Source organism: Phoenix dactylifera, chromosome 1 (genome assembly GCF_009389715.1).
Source record: "Phoenix dactylifera cultivar Barhee BC4 chromosome 1, palm_55x_up_171113_PBpolish2nd_filt_p, whole genome shotgun sequence".
NCBI classification, from domain to species: domain Eukaryota; kingdom Viridiplantae; phylum Streptophyta; class Magnoliopsida; order Arecales; family Arecaceae; genus Phoenix; species Phoenix dactylifera.
In genome coordinates this window covers 28859220-28876288 of record NC_052392.1, presented here as the reverse complement: position 1 = coordinate 28876288, position 17069 = coordinate 28859220, and the positions used below count along the sequence as shown (strand labels likewise).

The following is a 17069-nucleotide window of genomic DNA, read 5'->3' as shown; positions in this document are numbered from 1 at the left end:
CTGCAGTTACGACCTATTATTGGTGTTCGGTCATTACTGCATGATCGGAGTAGTTAATTCTTACCCACGTATATGACTTGGCAGCCGTTACTAAGTGGTAAAGGCACATACCGCCAATCCAATAACAGGCGTCGACCTCCCTCTACATAAGCGGACAAATGGGAAATCCTCAAGTAAATTTTTCTCTCCATTGTCTCTTCAGAAACTCTATCTTTTTTTCAAACTCTCTTTGTTTTTCTAAAATCTGACTGACTTAAGCATCAGAGGGTCCCCCATCGGACAAACTTCGACAAGAGAACTTTTTTTTCCTATTTTCAGATTAGCAAGGTATCGTTCTACCCAAGCTCTAGTTTGTTTACCGTCAGCTACTTCTACCAACTCTTCAGCCCAGCTTTATAGCTCGGAGCCTCAATTCCGACCTCATCTTCACCTCAATTGTCTATCGACCTCAACTCCTCAGTTTGGATTCTAGCAGCAACAAGGTATTCCAAGACTCTTTGGATATTGGAGTTAATTACCCAAGGATTAGGTGTCCACCGATGGAAATTTTCTCTCCAAAAGTGAGTGCGTACCAGAGAGAGAGAGATGAATTTAGGGCATGTTTGATCTCTGCTTCCTGATTTTTTTAAATAAAATGAATTATTTTTTAAATAATCTATATTAACTTCTAAAAAGCCAGATAAATGATCCTATCTAAGCCTAGTCCCTCCTACTTCTCTCCTCTTCTTCTTTCTTTAACTCCAAAAACTCCTTCCAATTGATGTTTGTCTCCGAGATGAAGGGTCTTATTGGTCTTAGGATCCTCCGGCATCCAAGCAGGTCTTATATCAAATCAGATAGCCTAAGGTATTGCAAGATCTTATCGGATTGGCACGATCATCGGGAATGACTCCTCATTCAAAATTACTTAGAAAATTTGATGGAGTAAACAAGCGAGCAGCCCGATTGGATGATTTATTTTATGCCAAAAAAAAAAATAGTGGGGCCTGCCCTCTCCAACCTACTTCAGCTGGCCACCATGTCTTTCCTTCCTCCTTCTCTCTCTCTCTCTCTCTCTCTCTCTCTCTCTCTCTCTCTCTTTCTCTTAGAGTTGTCTCCTATCTTTCAACGTTCGGTTCTAACCGTAATTTAGTAATATTGAAGCTAATCAAAAATTTTGTCGGACTGATAAAATCTCCTGGTATTCAAATAGATCCTGAGAGTGTGAATCATCAGCTTGCATATACTTGCATCACAAGCAATGAACAGCCGACACCCTACCCCCACCATTCCACGCAACGTTTACTTGTCTGATCACATAAGTCAAAAGTCCAGTCAACCAACAGACCGCGGTTTCGCATTGGATTCCGTAGCTTGCTGCTACCCCAAATACTCCCCCCCTTCCTCGCGGTTTCGCAGTGGATTCCGTAGCTTGCTGCTCCCCCAATTTCTCCCCCCTTCCTCGTCTCTTACCGTATCCGAGGTGGATCCAACTTCTCGCCAATCGTAATTCCGACAGGATATTAGTGTCGTCATCCGGCACGTTTTCTTGGATAGATTCCCTCTTAACGGTTAAAAATAAAAGATATATCCAATTAACAGATTATTAAGTAATACTAAAGCGTATTTATAGTATTTCTATAAATAGTAAACAAACCCCTTCCGGCCCCCCATTCTCCTTCCCCCCGTTCTCCTTTTTCGAGTCGCACGCTCGTCATTGGGACGTAATGGCCTCCACAAAGGTCTCCAACAGGTACTCTCTCTCTCTCTCTCTCTCTCCATGGCTTCTCCTGTTCTTCTTCTTCTTCTTCTTCTCTTCTTTACGCTCGCTTCTCCTTCCTTGTGCTGTAGGGCTTCGGGAGAGACAGAAACCGGCGACCCTTCGAAGGGGATGATCACTCTGGCATCGGTGAGGGATGCTCTAATTAGGCAGGAGGATACGATCGTGTTCAGTCTCATAGAGAGGGCCAGGTTCCCGCACAACGCCCCGGTGTACGACCCTTCGTTCCTGGGGTCAGGGCAGTCCCTTGTGGAGTTTTTCGTCAGGGAGTCCGAGTCTCTTCATGCCAAGGTCCCTTACCCTAGTTTCTTTTTGGTTTTTTCTCAATCCCCTGTTTATTCTATGTTCTGGAATTAATTGGATCCGGATAAAAATCTGGTTCTATTAGATGTTATTGCTCTATAAAATTTTAGCTGATAGCAGGCCCAATTCTTTCATTGCTAGATGATTGGATCTTTGGGGTTTTCACTATATCCTTAAGAAAATTGCTCTGCAACTATCATTCTCCCACCACTATAAAGGACAGTTTTTGGCTAGTTATGAAGGGGTTGTTTAGATGTGCAAAAATATTATAATAATAGCACACCTTGGGCATCCATTTATAGTTTCATACATTGGGAAGCAGCAGGCTGGCAGGTAGCTCAGTTGAGAACAAGAGTTTTGAGTTGCAAGAACATGAGAATTTGGACAGATATGCAAACACCCAATCCCAACCAAAGTAGATTCATCGTGTAATTGTGATACCTATTTATAGATGTTATAAAAGAGTCTGCCTCGGGTGAAATAACTCGTAGAGCCCCAGTCCCAAACTCTTAGTGTTTGCTGAAATGCTCGAAAAAGCACAATTTTTTTTGCAGATGCCTCAAAGATTTGGTAGATAGCATCCTGCATTCTCGATTACAAATATGTCCCCATGCATTTGCTTTGTTTTCTTTTTGCTCTGAAATGGATAATCAATATTTGTGGATGACTCCTAGGCTGTCTTATTTTCTTTCTGACAAATGTAAGTGCATTTTTTCCTGCATGCAAAATTTTGACTTTTCCATGTATAATGGGTATTGCTTATCTGTTTAGTGTAAGATGGAGGTCATGTCATTTGAAGTCCATAATTCTAATAGTAGATCCCTGCAGTTGGTGAATAAAGGAGATTTCTAGTTCATATTTGTTCTTTTATATGTTTCATGCAGAAATTTTTTTAATCAAAAGATAAGTATGGATGGCTCATTATACACACAGATTCCAGTTTTCCTATGCTTTGTTCACTGGATGATGCATCTAGTGGGTATACTGAACTAGCTCAGCATTGATTTTCCATAATCTTATTCATAAGCAAAATTGTTCCGTGCAATCTTCATTTATTTTTTGAAGTTAACACTTTATGAAGTTGGTCTATTTATCGACATACTAAATTACATTCAACTCTCAATCTTCAGGTCTATAATTTAGAAATTAGGTATCATGCATCATGGCTCTTTGATGTCATGGTCATTGTTCTGTTACTCTTCATCTTTATCGATTTCAGTGATTGCCTATTGTATTAAGTGTTAGAGACATGTTCAACATGTTACAGGCTGGACGATATCAAAACCCGGAAGAAGTACCCTTCTTCCCTGATGATCTACCGCTGCCGCTCGTACCTCCTTGCGACTATCCAGAGGCAAGTATCCAACTTTCATCACTCGGATTTCAGCATCACTAACTTTGATAAATGTGTGTACATTTGATGTAATTATAGGTCTTGCATCCAACATCTGCATCTGTAAGTGTGTGTGAGGCCATATGGAACATGTATTTAAATGATCTGCTTCCACTAATCACTGTCAAGGGTGATGATGGTAACTATGCATCGACAGCAGCCGCAGATCTTGCATGTTTGCAGGTAGGTCGGTCGTGATCAACTTGCGGTCATTCCGGACCTTATATGGGCTGCAAATAGTTGATTTTTATTTATCTAATTATTTACTTTCTTCCCCCTTGTAGGCTCTGTCTAGAAGAATCCATTATGGTAAGTTTGTGGCAGAGGTGAAGTTCAGAGATGCTCCACAAGATTACACTCCAGCAATTCGCACTAAGGTCTCCTTCTCTATTTTATACACCTATATCAGTCAAAGTGAGCTATTTTTTCCTTTTTACTGCAAAAAAATAAAAAAAGACCCGTACTCAGGTGATAGAGAACCATCATATTTAATCTTTTGTTTTTTAGGCTTTATGAGAGGAGAGAAGAGTATACTGTTGAACTTACTTCATCCTCCTTTTTCACGCAGGATGGGGATGCTTTGATGAAATTGTTAACATTTGAGCGTGTTGAACAGATGGTAAAGAAAAGGGTAGAGAAAAAGGCTATGGTGTTTGGGCAAGATGTAACCTTACAGGACAAGGGTAATAAGGTGGAGTTCACTGATGGTGAGATCAAGTGTAAGGTAGACCCCTCGGTGGTTTGTCGTCTCTATGATGAGTGGGTTATGCCCATGACAAAGCTTGTTGAAGTTGAGTATCTCCTCCGTCGTCTTGATTGATTACGTTGGTTGATTTTGTGTTAGAATGGTGTTTTTATACTTTTGATTCTCCAAAATAAGAAAATAAACATATTGTATCGAGGATGCTGATTCATCCCATGAAGCTTGATGATTCCTTTTCCTTTTTCTGCTTTCTTTTAATTGAGGAAGTTGGACTTCTAATGATCTTTTGATTCTAAATCCTAGAATTTGATTAAAAACATGGGTTTCAGCATGGACTAGCTTGTGGTTAACAAACTATAGGTGAACCCGTAATCTAAATTGGTACAGTTTAGTTCTTTATATCTTGGCACAAAGATTCTCATTTTCTTTTTTTGGTTGATAATTTCTAAGATATGAGCTAGTAGAGTACTGACATTTTTAACCAAGATGTTTTAAATTTTGCCCCCTTATATTACTAGCCTATTATTGGCTTTGAAAACACTAGATACTAAAATCGTTAAGTTTTACCATATTGGTCAATTTATTGGCATCACAGTTGTATATTTTGGAGTTAGAAGCAGCCTCTTGAGAGTTAGAAGCATTGGCATACAATGACCCTGGTCTCCTGCAAGTTCTATCTGTAGTGGCTACCAAAAGCTTGAGAATAGTCTATTATCAGAAGTCAAACTACTTGCAAAGCGTTCGTGAGGGAATCATGCTGAAGCTAGACTTCAAGCTATCTTAGAGCTGACCATAGTGGAGCCATTTGAAGCATCTAAATATACAATTCTTAAGGTGATTTTGATGGCAAACGCAGCCCCTCCAAGAACTTAAAACGCTCGGAATCATCCCTAAGTTCATTCGATTTTATTACAATTTTTCGAGAAAAGGGTAGCAAGTATTTTCACATAATTATACTATGTAATCTTGGGATAGGAGGAACTCAACTGATTCACTCATACACACACACCAAAAAAAAACATAATTGACATAACATATGCAGCCAAGGATGAGCATGATGGGGTACACAAAGAAGAGCAGATTTTTAGCTTTGCCTGTCCAATCCACAAGTTGAATAATCTAGTATGCTATAGCAACCAAACCTATTACTGAACAGAGTGATAACCCAGTAAACATACATATTGCTCCAAACTATCAAACTATGAAGAACTTACCAAATTGAAATATTTTCTTTCGGCTCAATTAGAGCCAGGAGCTTTCTACCAGTCTCAAGCCATGTACACTGCCATCTGACGTCCTCTGTAAGCACATCAGCAAAAGGAGGCCGTTTGGTTTGTCAACCAAGCCACAAGCATTTATCTACTTTGTGCTCCAATGGAACTGTCTAAAACATAGAAAAGAGATTGCAAAATGTCACTCCAATTATTCTCTCTGTAAGAAGACAATGTCCAACACTAAAGAGATCATTGGAGAGCATAGAAACCAATGCTATGCTAGGTGGCTTTGCTCGATGACGAGTTTCCGACAATGTAGGAACCAAATCCCCAAACAGTGATGATCAAGGATAGAATCTTAAAACCACTCATAGGGTCATGGAACAGAATAACTGCTGCGATGCTGGTAAGCGGTACCCTTACCGCATTGAGAACACCAGCCAACACAGTCGAAGCCAGAAATAAAACAGCTGTGCTCCCTAAAACTCCCAACTGAAATGTAATGGCTGCCCAAGTAAGCACCATGGCATATGACACTTCCCCATGCTTGAAGCTGCTTGCTTCTGACCGCATCCCTTGGAAGTCGTTATTCACAATGAGTCCTATTGTGGTGAAAACAAATCCAGCGAATGAAACCATGACCTGCTGCTCCAGCACAACATGAAAGGATCTCCTCCCTAAAATCTTCACAAAGACCAGCTCTGAGAGTGCAAAGATCAGACCATGGAGAGCTGACCCTAGAATATCCCAGATGAACCCCATGGTGTATTGTCTGTCGGTGATTCCTTCATATCTGTCTGATTCTGAATCCAGGGCTATAATGACTGCACCAGCACTGATAATAACAATAGCATTTATAGAAGAGAGGTTCAATTTATTCTTCACAATGAAATATCCAAACAAAGCGGAAAACACAAGAGAAGATGATGCAAGGAGAGAAGCAGTTGATGCTGGAAGATATGCATAAGCCCATGCATACATAAGGTTGTCCGCAGCACTAAGGAAGCCAAGTAGAATGTACCAAAGAGAGAGCTTAAGGGAAAGAGGAGTTGGCGATATTTTACCACAGATATACATAGGAATTAAGAAGAGGGCAGTTAATGGCCATCCTGCAACTGCCGTCCAGGAAATTATCCACTTGCTCTTGCCACCATTGGCATAATAAAGACGGGACAGGAGGCTTGAAGCAGGGAATGCCACAAGCATTGCACTGCTGCTGAGAATCAATAGAAGCCAATAAGAAAGAGGCTTCTTTTTATATGTTTCCAAAGCCAAGGAAGTAAGTTCAGCCACTTTGTTCTGTGATGAGGAAGTGGATCCAGTTGCCTCCATTGTTGTTCCTGAGTTGAAGCAAAATTAACGCTCTTTCAGCATGGCACAGCATACCAGAAGGAGAGTGATCAAATGTCAGCATATGTACCAAACAATGAACTTCCTCCTTGAGCTTAAAAAACAACGTGTACAGTCAGTTACTTGCGTATATAGAATGTATATGACAAGGCATGCATATTGGGTGTTGTACAGGACTTGTCCCACCCTAAAGAGCCATAAGTCTACCATATTTCAATGAATTGAGTTTGGTCGGGCTAAGCAACCTCGTACATAATGTTCTGAGCTGTAATTTTATGTCAACTCAAAAGGTTGTACTTTTAAGATAACTAATGAAGGCATTATTTATAACAACCAAAATTTGTCAAACCGATACCTAGGATTGTACTGACCAGCTAATTGTTCAGTACGCTACCAGTACATATCGTACCTACACGAGATGTACCGAAATTAGGGGGATGGAGAGGGAGCAGGGGGAAGGGAGGACAGGGAGGCAGGGAGGGATAGGCATACCTCCAACCATGGTCGTGGTCGACCATGATGGCCATTGTCATCATCATCGTTGTCATTTTCATCATCATCATCAACAGTAGTGGCAACAGTGGAACCCTAATTCTAGTAAAGAGAATTGAGAGAGAGGAGAGGATCAAGAGAGGTGAGAAGGATTGGGAGATAGGAGGAAGGAGGGTTATAAAGCAATGGACCTAGTTTAATTCCGAAACAACCCAAAACTGCTTGAAACCAAGCAGAACCAAACAATTCACCCCGACTCAAGTCGGTTTTGATCTGGGACCGAATTAGATGGTCAAACTATCCCAGTTGCTGGCAGGTGCAGTTTGGTATGCCCCAAACTATCCGATATGGCTAGGCAAACCTTGATAGTAACAACTTGACATATGATCATTTTATCCTACATTTTCATTGAGACGTCATGATGAAGCTCAGCTTATGGTTTAGAGGAACATGGCCAATCCAAAACATGTGGTTCAACCTCTTGGATATCTTAGCTTTAACTAAGTAGCTAAAATAGAGAAACAAAAGAGAATGAGGCAAGTGACATAATATCAAGAGAAAATCTTGTCATCCATCTAAATGAGAAATTACTTAAGATATCAGACACTTGCACGGGGAAACTCCTCTCCACATGCAAGGTAAAGACAATTAAGACACTACCCACCTTTTCAGTCAAGACTTTAATGAAGATATAGTCTTAGTTCCTATTCATAGCCAAATAGAATACAATATGGAAGAGCTTGACTTATGTGCCTTTAGGAAGATGTATCATGACAACATTGCTCAGATGAACTAGAGGTTGCTTTATGAAAGAACTTAAAGCTACAAAGATTTTGGAGGCAGATCTTCAAAGTTCGCAGCAGCCTCCCTCGACTCTCGATACAGTAGATAAGATGCCTGCAATTGTCACTGACATATGCAAACAGCTAGATAATGTGACAAACAAACCCTTACGCGAGCAGCTAGATAATGTGACACACAAACCTTTTTCCTACTAATTCTTCAGAACTACTTTCTTTTAAATGCCTATTGAATAATCTTATCCTTTTACAATTTATATCATAGTTAAAAAACCATAAGAATCATGGAAGATCAAGATATGAAGGTTCGAGAAAGTTTTCAAGACTCCCTAGAGAAGCTTTAACTAAAATCCATACAAAATCTTGAACACTTCAAATGAAGTTTGATGTTCGATAAATGCAAATCAATCCCAACCATTGCCTTGCTGTTAAGACTACTTAAGATACACTACATATGTAATTAGACAAGATGACTCAGACCAAACTCAACTTTAATTTGGAAAATCAAAAACTCATGTTTTAAGGCTGAACAATCAATTCTGATTTGATTGTGAGTCATGACTTTGATTGCAATTCTGCATCTAAGTAATCTACAATTTTCCACACTTTCAACCTTCTCGTATCCCGACATTAACCATTAGGTAAAGGTGTATGAGAAGCCCATTGTAATTTGTTCTGTAGTCACTGCTATCAGTCTTGAGATAGGAATTTCCCTAGATAAACACAATGTTGCTTTGGCCAACTTTTACATCATCAAGCTTTATTAGATAGAGTGCAATCTTCTTATCTCCATGTTCAAAGGCTTATGAATGGTATTGATTTTATGCTTCACAATCCCAACACAAGCCCAAGATTATCCTAGAAGGATATTGTGAGTTTCCATAGAAATGATGCCACATATTACTCCATAAAGGTGTACAACTTCACTAGCACAAGGTTTTAGTAGCGTTTTAAGCTTGAAAAGACCACCAAACTCATTTCATCAAGCATATGAAACCAAGAGATACATCTAGTTCTCTTTGTTTAACACCCTTTGAAAAATAATTTCTATTGCGATAATAATGTCTAGGATAACTTTATCACATGTTACTAATTTAATCTCAAAAATATTTATTACTATTACAAAGGGCGCTACAACTTAACTCAACTAAGCTTTAACCACAAACTAATTGGGGTCAGCTACATAAATCTTTTTCCTCCATTCTGCTGTGTTTGAGACCACACTTTCTGAAAACTATAGTGATGTCAAGTCCTTCCTTATTACTTCATCTTATGTGATCTTAAGTCTACCTCAACCTCTTTTTCCTTCTACATATATCAAATCACTCTTTTGTACCGGTACATCCCTTGGCTAAGCCATGTAAGCCGTTTATTTCTCAATTTATCCTTAATTGATGCTACATCTACTTTTCTATGAATTACTTCATTTCTGATTCTATCATTTCTTATATTAGCATGCATCCATCTCAACATTCGCATTTCGGCCGTACTCATCTTATGTGCATGTTGTTTTCTAACTACACAATATTCTATACTGTAAAGCATAGCCAGTCAAATGGTTGTCCTAAAAAGTATTTTCTTTAACTTTGCAGGTACAATCACATAATATCTCAATTATACTTCTTCATTTTATCCAACTTATTTTAATCATATGGACAACATTCTCTTCAATCTACCCTTTATTAATAATTGATCCTAAATATTGAAAATGATCATTCTTAGAAACTCCATGATCCTCAATTTTCACTCCACCTTCATCTTCATTTCTAATTTTACTAAAATTATATTTCATGCATTTCATCTTAGCCCTACTTAATCTAAAGCTCTTAGATTCTAATGCTCTCCTCTATAATTCCAACTTACAATTAACTCCAACGTTCGTTTTGTCCAATAAGAGAATATGATCCACAAATAGAATGTATCAAAGAATATCATCTTAAATATGCCTAGAAAGCTTATCCATAACTAAAGCAAAAGGATAAATATTTAGAGCAAATTCTTGATGTAAATTTATTGTGATAGGAAACTCACTAGTATTATCATCAGTAGTTTTTACACTAATAACAACTCCACTGTATATATATTTAATCAGATTAATATATCTAATGCAAACTTCTTTCTTTTTCTAACACCCTCCATAAGACTTCTCTAGGAACTTTATCATATACTTTTTCTAAATCAATAAAAAACAAATGAGGATCTTGTCTCTTTTCTCTATATTATTTCATTAACCTCTGAAGGAAACTAAATCGATTCTTTAATTTTTTTTTTTGTGTCACACCTCAATCTATGCTGAATCATCCACTTTCAAAATTTCATAGTAGTTCATGAGTTTGATACCACGACAGTTACAGCGATTTTGAATATCACTTTTATTCTAATAAAGCAACGCTATAGTGGTCTTCCTCCATTCATCACGCATCTTCTTGGTATTTAAGATCTTATTAAATAAATTAGTCAACCAAGTTACTCCTGCATCACCTAAACACTTCCAAATCTCAATGGGGATTCCATCAAGTGCAACCGCCTTTTCTTTTTTCATCATTTTCATTGCCTCTGTTACTTCAGATACTCTAATTCTTTGTGTATACTTAACATTTCTATCCTTAATGGAACTAGTAGTGCATCTAAATTGTTTACATGATTTTAATTAAATAGCTTATCAAAATAACTCCTCCATCATTCTCTAAACTCATCTTTCTTAATAAAAACTTTTTGACTTTTATCTTCAATTCATTTAACCTAAGTTTGTAATCTTACAGATATCTTTCTTCCCATTGTTAATTTCTAGCTTGCAATGTAACTTTTCACGTATTTTGAATCTAGCCTCTCTTACCCTTTCTTTTAACTTCCTTCTTAACCACTTTATGACTTCTATACGCTTCTACATTCCTACATTTAGGTAGCTTTCTATAGCACTCTCTGTTGGCTTTAACTGCCAACTGAACTTTCTCATTCCACTATTAAGTGTTTTTTACTAGATAGCCAACTGAACTTTCTTGGAGCCACTTTCTTAATACTATTAGCCATATCTTCTCACATGATATAAATTTCCTCATCTAGATCTCAATTTCCTTCAACATTCTATTATTAAAAATTATTTATTTCTCTCCTCACAAATTCCACCATCTAGTCCTTGGATTCCTATTTTATTTAGTCCTTCTCTTCCATTTCCTAATATGCACATCCAAGACTACCAACCTTTGTTGGGCGGATAAACTCTTACCTAGTATAACCTTACGATCTTTACACAAAACTCAATCAATCTTCTAGTAAGAAAATAGTATATTTGACTAGTATTATGCCCACTTTTTAAAGTTATTGAGTCCTTTTTAGAGCAAGTGTTAGCTAATACTAGGTCTTATTATGTCAAAAGGAAGTATAATAAAATTACTCAAGTAATAAGAAAGAGCAACATAAGATAAAAGTTTTGAATAGTTGATGCAATTTTGGGACGTGCCCATGGTTCAAAAATACTAGAACTAATTCAAATAGCACATAGCTTCCTCGCAATTTGAATGAATTTTGGAGGAGAACACTATCATCTCATAAAGAAATCATTTATAGACCAAGAGAAACAACAAATGAATAACCATGATAAAACATTAAAAATAACAGAACCACCTTAAATTTTCAGATAAAAAAGTTCTAAAAGCACAGGTCTAAGTAGGTTGCAAGAAGTCCAACAATACCCTATAAGTGATTTAAGAATACAAATTAAAATGGATACAATGTGCAGAAGCAGCAGTTACCTAAGCAATTAAAGACTTGCAAAAAGATGCTCATAGATCACATACTAGCATCTTTCCATGCCCCTTTAAGTTACAATTGCTTCAGCAAACATTCTAAAACAATGAAAAGGTAAATTCTGAGGAGCATGAAAATTGGATAAAAAGCTCTTTAGACACATCCCCTCTAATTTAAAATTTGGAGAACCACAGAATCTCTACAAATCTTAAGCAGCTCTAAGTAGTTAGACAGCTATTAAAACCCAAGTTTAACACAGATTAAGAAACCTCAAAATATGAACATGTTGAATTATCTTTAGTGGTACGTATGGAATACCATAGTTTTCTTTTGGAAATCTGCTTCTCTGTTTGTTTCTACCTCAAGAAGGATTGATCCTGCAAGTTTATGAAAATCCCAGCATCATTATGATTGATCACACAATTACAACCATAAAAATGAAAAGCGATAAAAAAATCATCAAACAACTCTTTGAAAGGAACGAAGATCTTCTCAAACTAAAGACAGTTAAAAAGTCTAATGTCTCAACAGAGAGCCATAGAATCTGAAAAGTTGTTCAAAAATATTTCCAATATCCTCAGACATTATAAAACCTCCAATTGACTCACTAGTGGAGCAGATAACTATGTGAGGCCACAAATCCAACTCACCAAGTGAAAGCATAGTGTAGAGACAACCAAATCTCAATTGCAACCACCACATCCCATTGGTTCCTCCACTTTCTATGAACTTTAAGCCAACTCTTGACAAGATTCTATCTTTTAAGGATCCCCCCATGCATTACTCCTCAAGGAAAGACTTGAAGCATGTGGCACAATAGGAGTTCAAATGAAGTTCCACAAAGAAGATAGTGCTCCTTAATCAGAAGAAAGCAATGATAATACTCCACCTCTACAATGTGAGCCTGCAATTACATCTGAAGAGAGCAATACAAGCATGGATAGAAGCTGGTCCGCATCTTTCATTTCCTCTTGAGGAAGGTTTCTTCTACAATAGGACTACATAGCCAGCAATTCTCGTACAGGCTTAGCTCAATCTCCAAAGTCATCAAAGAGGGATAAGAACAAACAAGCTGAGTCACTCTTCTTGGACCAAGACAACCACATATCTAGATCTCCCATCAAGCTCCTTACTCAAGTTTCAAACTAGAACCCAAATTTCAAGGCCCATTGTTTCTAACTTGGAAAGCCAGTCTCGGCTTCAGGACAACACTTCCATCAACATTATCCATTAAAAGACAAACTTCTAAACTCAGGTGCATCTTGTCCATGGAAATGAACTGACAAGACAAGTTTCTTTTCTATGATCTTGCCAACAACTAACTCTAGAACTGTTCTAATGGAACTCCCAATTCAACCCTTACACCTCTGCAATGTCTTCCATCTACCATCCATTGGTTAATTAATAGATTTTAGAATTCTATAGTGGATATTTATCTAAACATAAACCTAGTTAAATATAAAAACTTATTTTAGACTCCCAAATAATTTGGTTTTCTAAATAAATAAGAATTAATTTTTTATCCTTGTTTCTCTTTGATCTCTTAAAATTTTACAAAAATTTTATGGATACATCTCTAATTGTTTCTTATGCGGTATCTTAAAAAAAAGCGTAGAAACGCTTTCTCTTCTCACAAGACATCCCAAAGGGATGCTTCGCAAACGGACTCTTCAGAAGACTTCCATAGATGAAAAGATGCATTCTCATGAAAAGATGCATATGGTAATCCCAAGAAACACAACCCTTGATGAATGGGTAGATTATATGAAGAGATGTACTCAACAAAAGGATGCTTAAGCATCTAATCATACTCACCCTTTCACATCTATAGCTAGGAAAAGGATTGCACTTCCCATCAATTAGAACAATAACCCTTTCTATCTGAATAACACCAAAATTAGAGAAAAGAATTAAGAGCACTAAATGAGTGGACTCAAAAATATAGCTATTAAGCATTTGAGAAGAGGATTATGTCCACATATAAGAGAATTGAGAGAGATTACTTCAATTAAATTGATATTCAATGCATCTAGATCTGGCTAATTTGGGTTCGACCTTGATTCTCCTTCATTAGAGTGCACTTCAAGGAGAACACGAAGCGATTTGTTATATTTTGTGAGTAGACCATCATCAATTGTTTGCACTATAGGCATGGCGAATTCTACTCTAAAGGAAATGCCTTTCATAGCATGCTTCAAACCAGGCAACATCAAAACTTAATTTATTTATTCAGTGTGTGCAGAAAGCCATTAATTAAATATTAAAGAGAAAACAATAAAATCACATAAAAGAGGTTTATAATATTTTAGCAGATAGATTTTTCCACCACCATCTACACAAACACAATCTTGCGCCCTTCCTAATATCCAAAATTAATTGACGTCCTTATTGTTGAAAAGGCCGAGTCCCAAACTCCAACAAATGTAACCGATGCAAGCAAACTCTACCTTGTCAAGATACTCCTTGCTTATGATTACTGGCCCTTCTACACAATGCCCCCATGCCTGGCCCACTCGTCTCCTGACAAGCATTCACTTGAGTTGCTTGTAAGAATAGTCACCATACAATCAAGCACACTGAAAAACTGATACATATTGAGGAAGTTGGAAACAAGTCATTCTGCCTCAAAGAGTAGAAAACTAGAAACCTTCTTTTCCATGTGAAAATTCTCCTATCAACTCATTCCATTAGACCTTATTCTCGACTACGTTCCAGCTATAATATGGCAAACACATAATTGACGAAGTATCAAGCATGCAGCCTGTATTTTCAGCATTGATCACAAGCTAACCAAAACCAAAATTTAGTCAAACATACAACACTCCCCGTCTTCCACAACAACATATGAATGGGACTTCAGACCAAAGAAATTACCAACCATCTATGCATCAATACGAAACGCACATGCTCATCAGTTATCAACATTTGCATGATCTAACACGCCCCAAAAAAATGAAGAACAGGAGATGCTGATCTTTTTACAAAAAGAAAGCCAGAATCTTAGCCATTTCTAGCATGTAGAAATAATGATTCAATTTGCAAAATCCAGGATATGCAAAAGCAGATTCAAATTAAAGAAGTGCGCAATTTCGTCACCGCATCTCCACCGATGACAGCACAAAGATAGGGGACAGACAGTCAACTACATAAGCCTAATTATTTAAGCTTTATCTCAAAAGGATCTTTCTTTTCCCTTGTAGAAAAGATTAACTTCTGAGAATAAAATGGACGGCGAGTGATATAAAAAGATAGCCGTAAGAAAGGAGGATTAACAGCAGAAACTGGGGAATTCTTGGCAAGAGTCATCGGCATTCGAGGAGGAGAGGTTTTAGAGAGAGAGAGAGAGAGAGAGAGAGTCGTACCTCGAGGTGGGATTCGACGCCGCGAGAGCCCAGACGGAGATTTTCCTCTGTGGGCCTGTGACTGTCGGTCGTCGAGACAATAATAGCAGCAGATGGACGGCCACGCCTTTCTCTCGTCCGATTCTACGCAGACAGTCCGAGGGGCTCGACGCGTATATTTCTTCCGACCGCCGAAATACGCTTGTCTTGTCAGGGTTTTCCGGATTTTATTTCCTGGTCAAGATACGGCTGAATCTCATAGCAGATGTCTAGGTTATGTACTTACTGATACTATTAAGAATCTAATTTGATTGATTATCCTGAAAATTCTATAAAATTTGTAAGTTAGGCTAATACAACAAGTTAGATTAAATCTATATTTATAAATATTCATAAGTGATTTTGGAGTTGACCAGCCTAAATTTTACTGAAATAAGAAAAAATTATTAAAATTCTTTTTTTATATAAAAGTTGGACTGGTTTATTTCAAAGTGATTTCTAAATATTTATGAAAATAGGCTTAGCCCAGCATATAATCTTATAATTTTATTGATCGTACTATTCTAACCTACGAAATTTATAAAATTTTTAATTCAATCATCCAAATATATTCTGAATTGAATATTTGATTAGTTCGTAAATAGAAAGGTCCTAATTTCAATCTTAGACATTACACAATGATTTATGGTTTAGCAAGATTTGAAACAAAATGGGACATTTATATTTTGTCTTATTCAATCATCTACTGCATAATATATAAGTAATTTATAATTAATTTAATTTATGTTACTTTATTTTAATTTCTTTTATTTTGGGAGTGAGCCCTTGGTTCTGATAAAATTAATTTTTTTATTGAACTAAATTAGAGTTGACTGGCCAGCATGGTTGAATATATTTTGGGAGTTTTAAGGTGAGTTTATGTTATATGTTGATAGAGATAGAGAATCGTCATCAGCCCTCATAAATAATATAGAAAATTAGGATTAGGACTCAATTAATTGTCTTTAGAGCCGCATGCTTGGCCGGCAGCCCTGCAAGAAGCAACAACTCCGGAAAGTTGACCTTGATTTTTCAAGTGTTGTTTGTGAGGTTGCTTGGTAGTCTTGCATTACTACTCAAAACCTATCAAATTCTATCATGTATTTCAGCTATACTTGTAGCACGTACATTATAATAGAAAGGAAAATGGAAGCATCTCGCTCGATTTTTTCCATATCCATTGTAAGAGGGATTAGAAAGAATCAATTAAGTTACATGGGCATGGAATTAGAATAAAATATGCAAGGTCCTTCCAGCTTGGTTTGTAATGAATTGTTTTTAGGAATAATTATTGATGCAGGAGGAACTCTAGTATTTGAAACCGGTCTTGAAGCGTGAATTATCACTGTCCTTAAGCGAATTTTGCCTCACTATGTTGCTGTTGGTGATCCAGCAAATTCGCTCCAGGATACAACAAAATCAAAATAGAATCCTAGCCAGCAAAACTAGGATTCCCCAGAACAACGAAATGAAAGATTTTGTAGAAGAAGTTATATTAATCTGTGAAGGATATTGGCAATTTATAACCCTGAATTAAACTCTGAACCAACATAACCTTTGGAATAGTGCCTGTTCAAAACATAACTGCTAGTGCAGTTATTTTATGCAAAACGGATAAAAACCAAGTGCCAATCTTTGTTAATATAATATTAGCTTTCCCTCCACAACTTCCCACCAAAAAATTACTTTAACATGTGTAAGATATGAATGCTTATAAAGCTATCTAAAAATCTTTAAACAAGCAATGTGGGACTAAAATCCCTCTCAACATTACAAACTATTAAAAGGAGACTTCCAACAATAATTTTTATATTGGTGAGTGCCAACGGGTTTGGCAAAGGCATGAGGGTGTGGTGCCCATAACATTGGTTTGAGACCTACCTGTGTATCTCGTGAGGGATAAGCCCCTCACTTTTTTAAGAAAAAAT

At 37.1% G+C, this 17069-nt stretch overlaps 2 protein-coding genes across 6 annotated transcripts; one reads left to right on the top strand and one right to left on the bottom strand.

Moving 5' to 3' along the window:
- Nucleotides 1–1623: 1623 nt before the first annotated feature.
- Nucleotides 1624–4455, top strand: LOC103696276 (chorismate mutase 2, cytosolic-like). Its single transcript, XM_008777841.4, has 6 exons — nucleotides 1624–1732; nucleotides 1831–2050; nucleotides 3330–3416; nucleotides 3495–3638; nucleotides 3740–3832; nucleotides 4024–4455. Exons 1-6 carry the CDS (start codon nucleotides 1707–1709, stop codon nucleotides 4273–4275), a joined length of 822 nt encoding a protein of 273 aa, XP_008776063.1. The 5' UTR covers nucleotides 1624–1706; the 3' UTR covers nucleotides 4276–4455.
- Nucleotides 4456–5169: 714 nt separating this feature from the next.
- LOC103696277 (probable purine permease 5) lies at nucleotides 5170–15273 on the bottom strand. Of its 5 annotated transcripts, none has more exons than XM_008777842.4 (3): nucleotides 15124–15272; nucleotides 12080–12138; nucleotides 5170–6712 (listed from the first exon to the last, which is right to left on the bottom strand). In XM_008777842.4, the coding sequence occupies exon 3, from the start codon at nucleotides 6702–6704 to the stop codon at nucleotides 5652–5654; it is 1053 nt and encodes a 350-aa protein (XP_008776064.1). In that variant the 5' UTR covers nucleotides 6705–6712; nucleotides 12080–12138; nucleotides 15124–15272; the 3' UTR covers nucleotides 5170–5651. The 5 variants fall into 5 exon arrangements, with proteins under 5 accessions (XP_008776064.1, XP_038987179.1, XP_026656630.1 ...); XM_039131251.1 differs by lacking the exon at nucleotides 15124–15272 and adding an exon at nucleotides 14209–15097; XM_026800829.2 differs by lacking the exon at nucleotides 12080–12138 and having other exon boundaries at nucleotides 5170–6736; nucleotides 15124–15273.
- Nucleotides 15274–17069: the final 1796 nt, after the last annotated feature.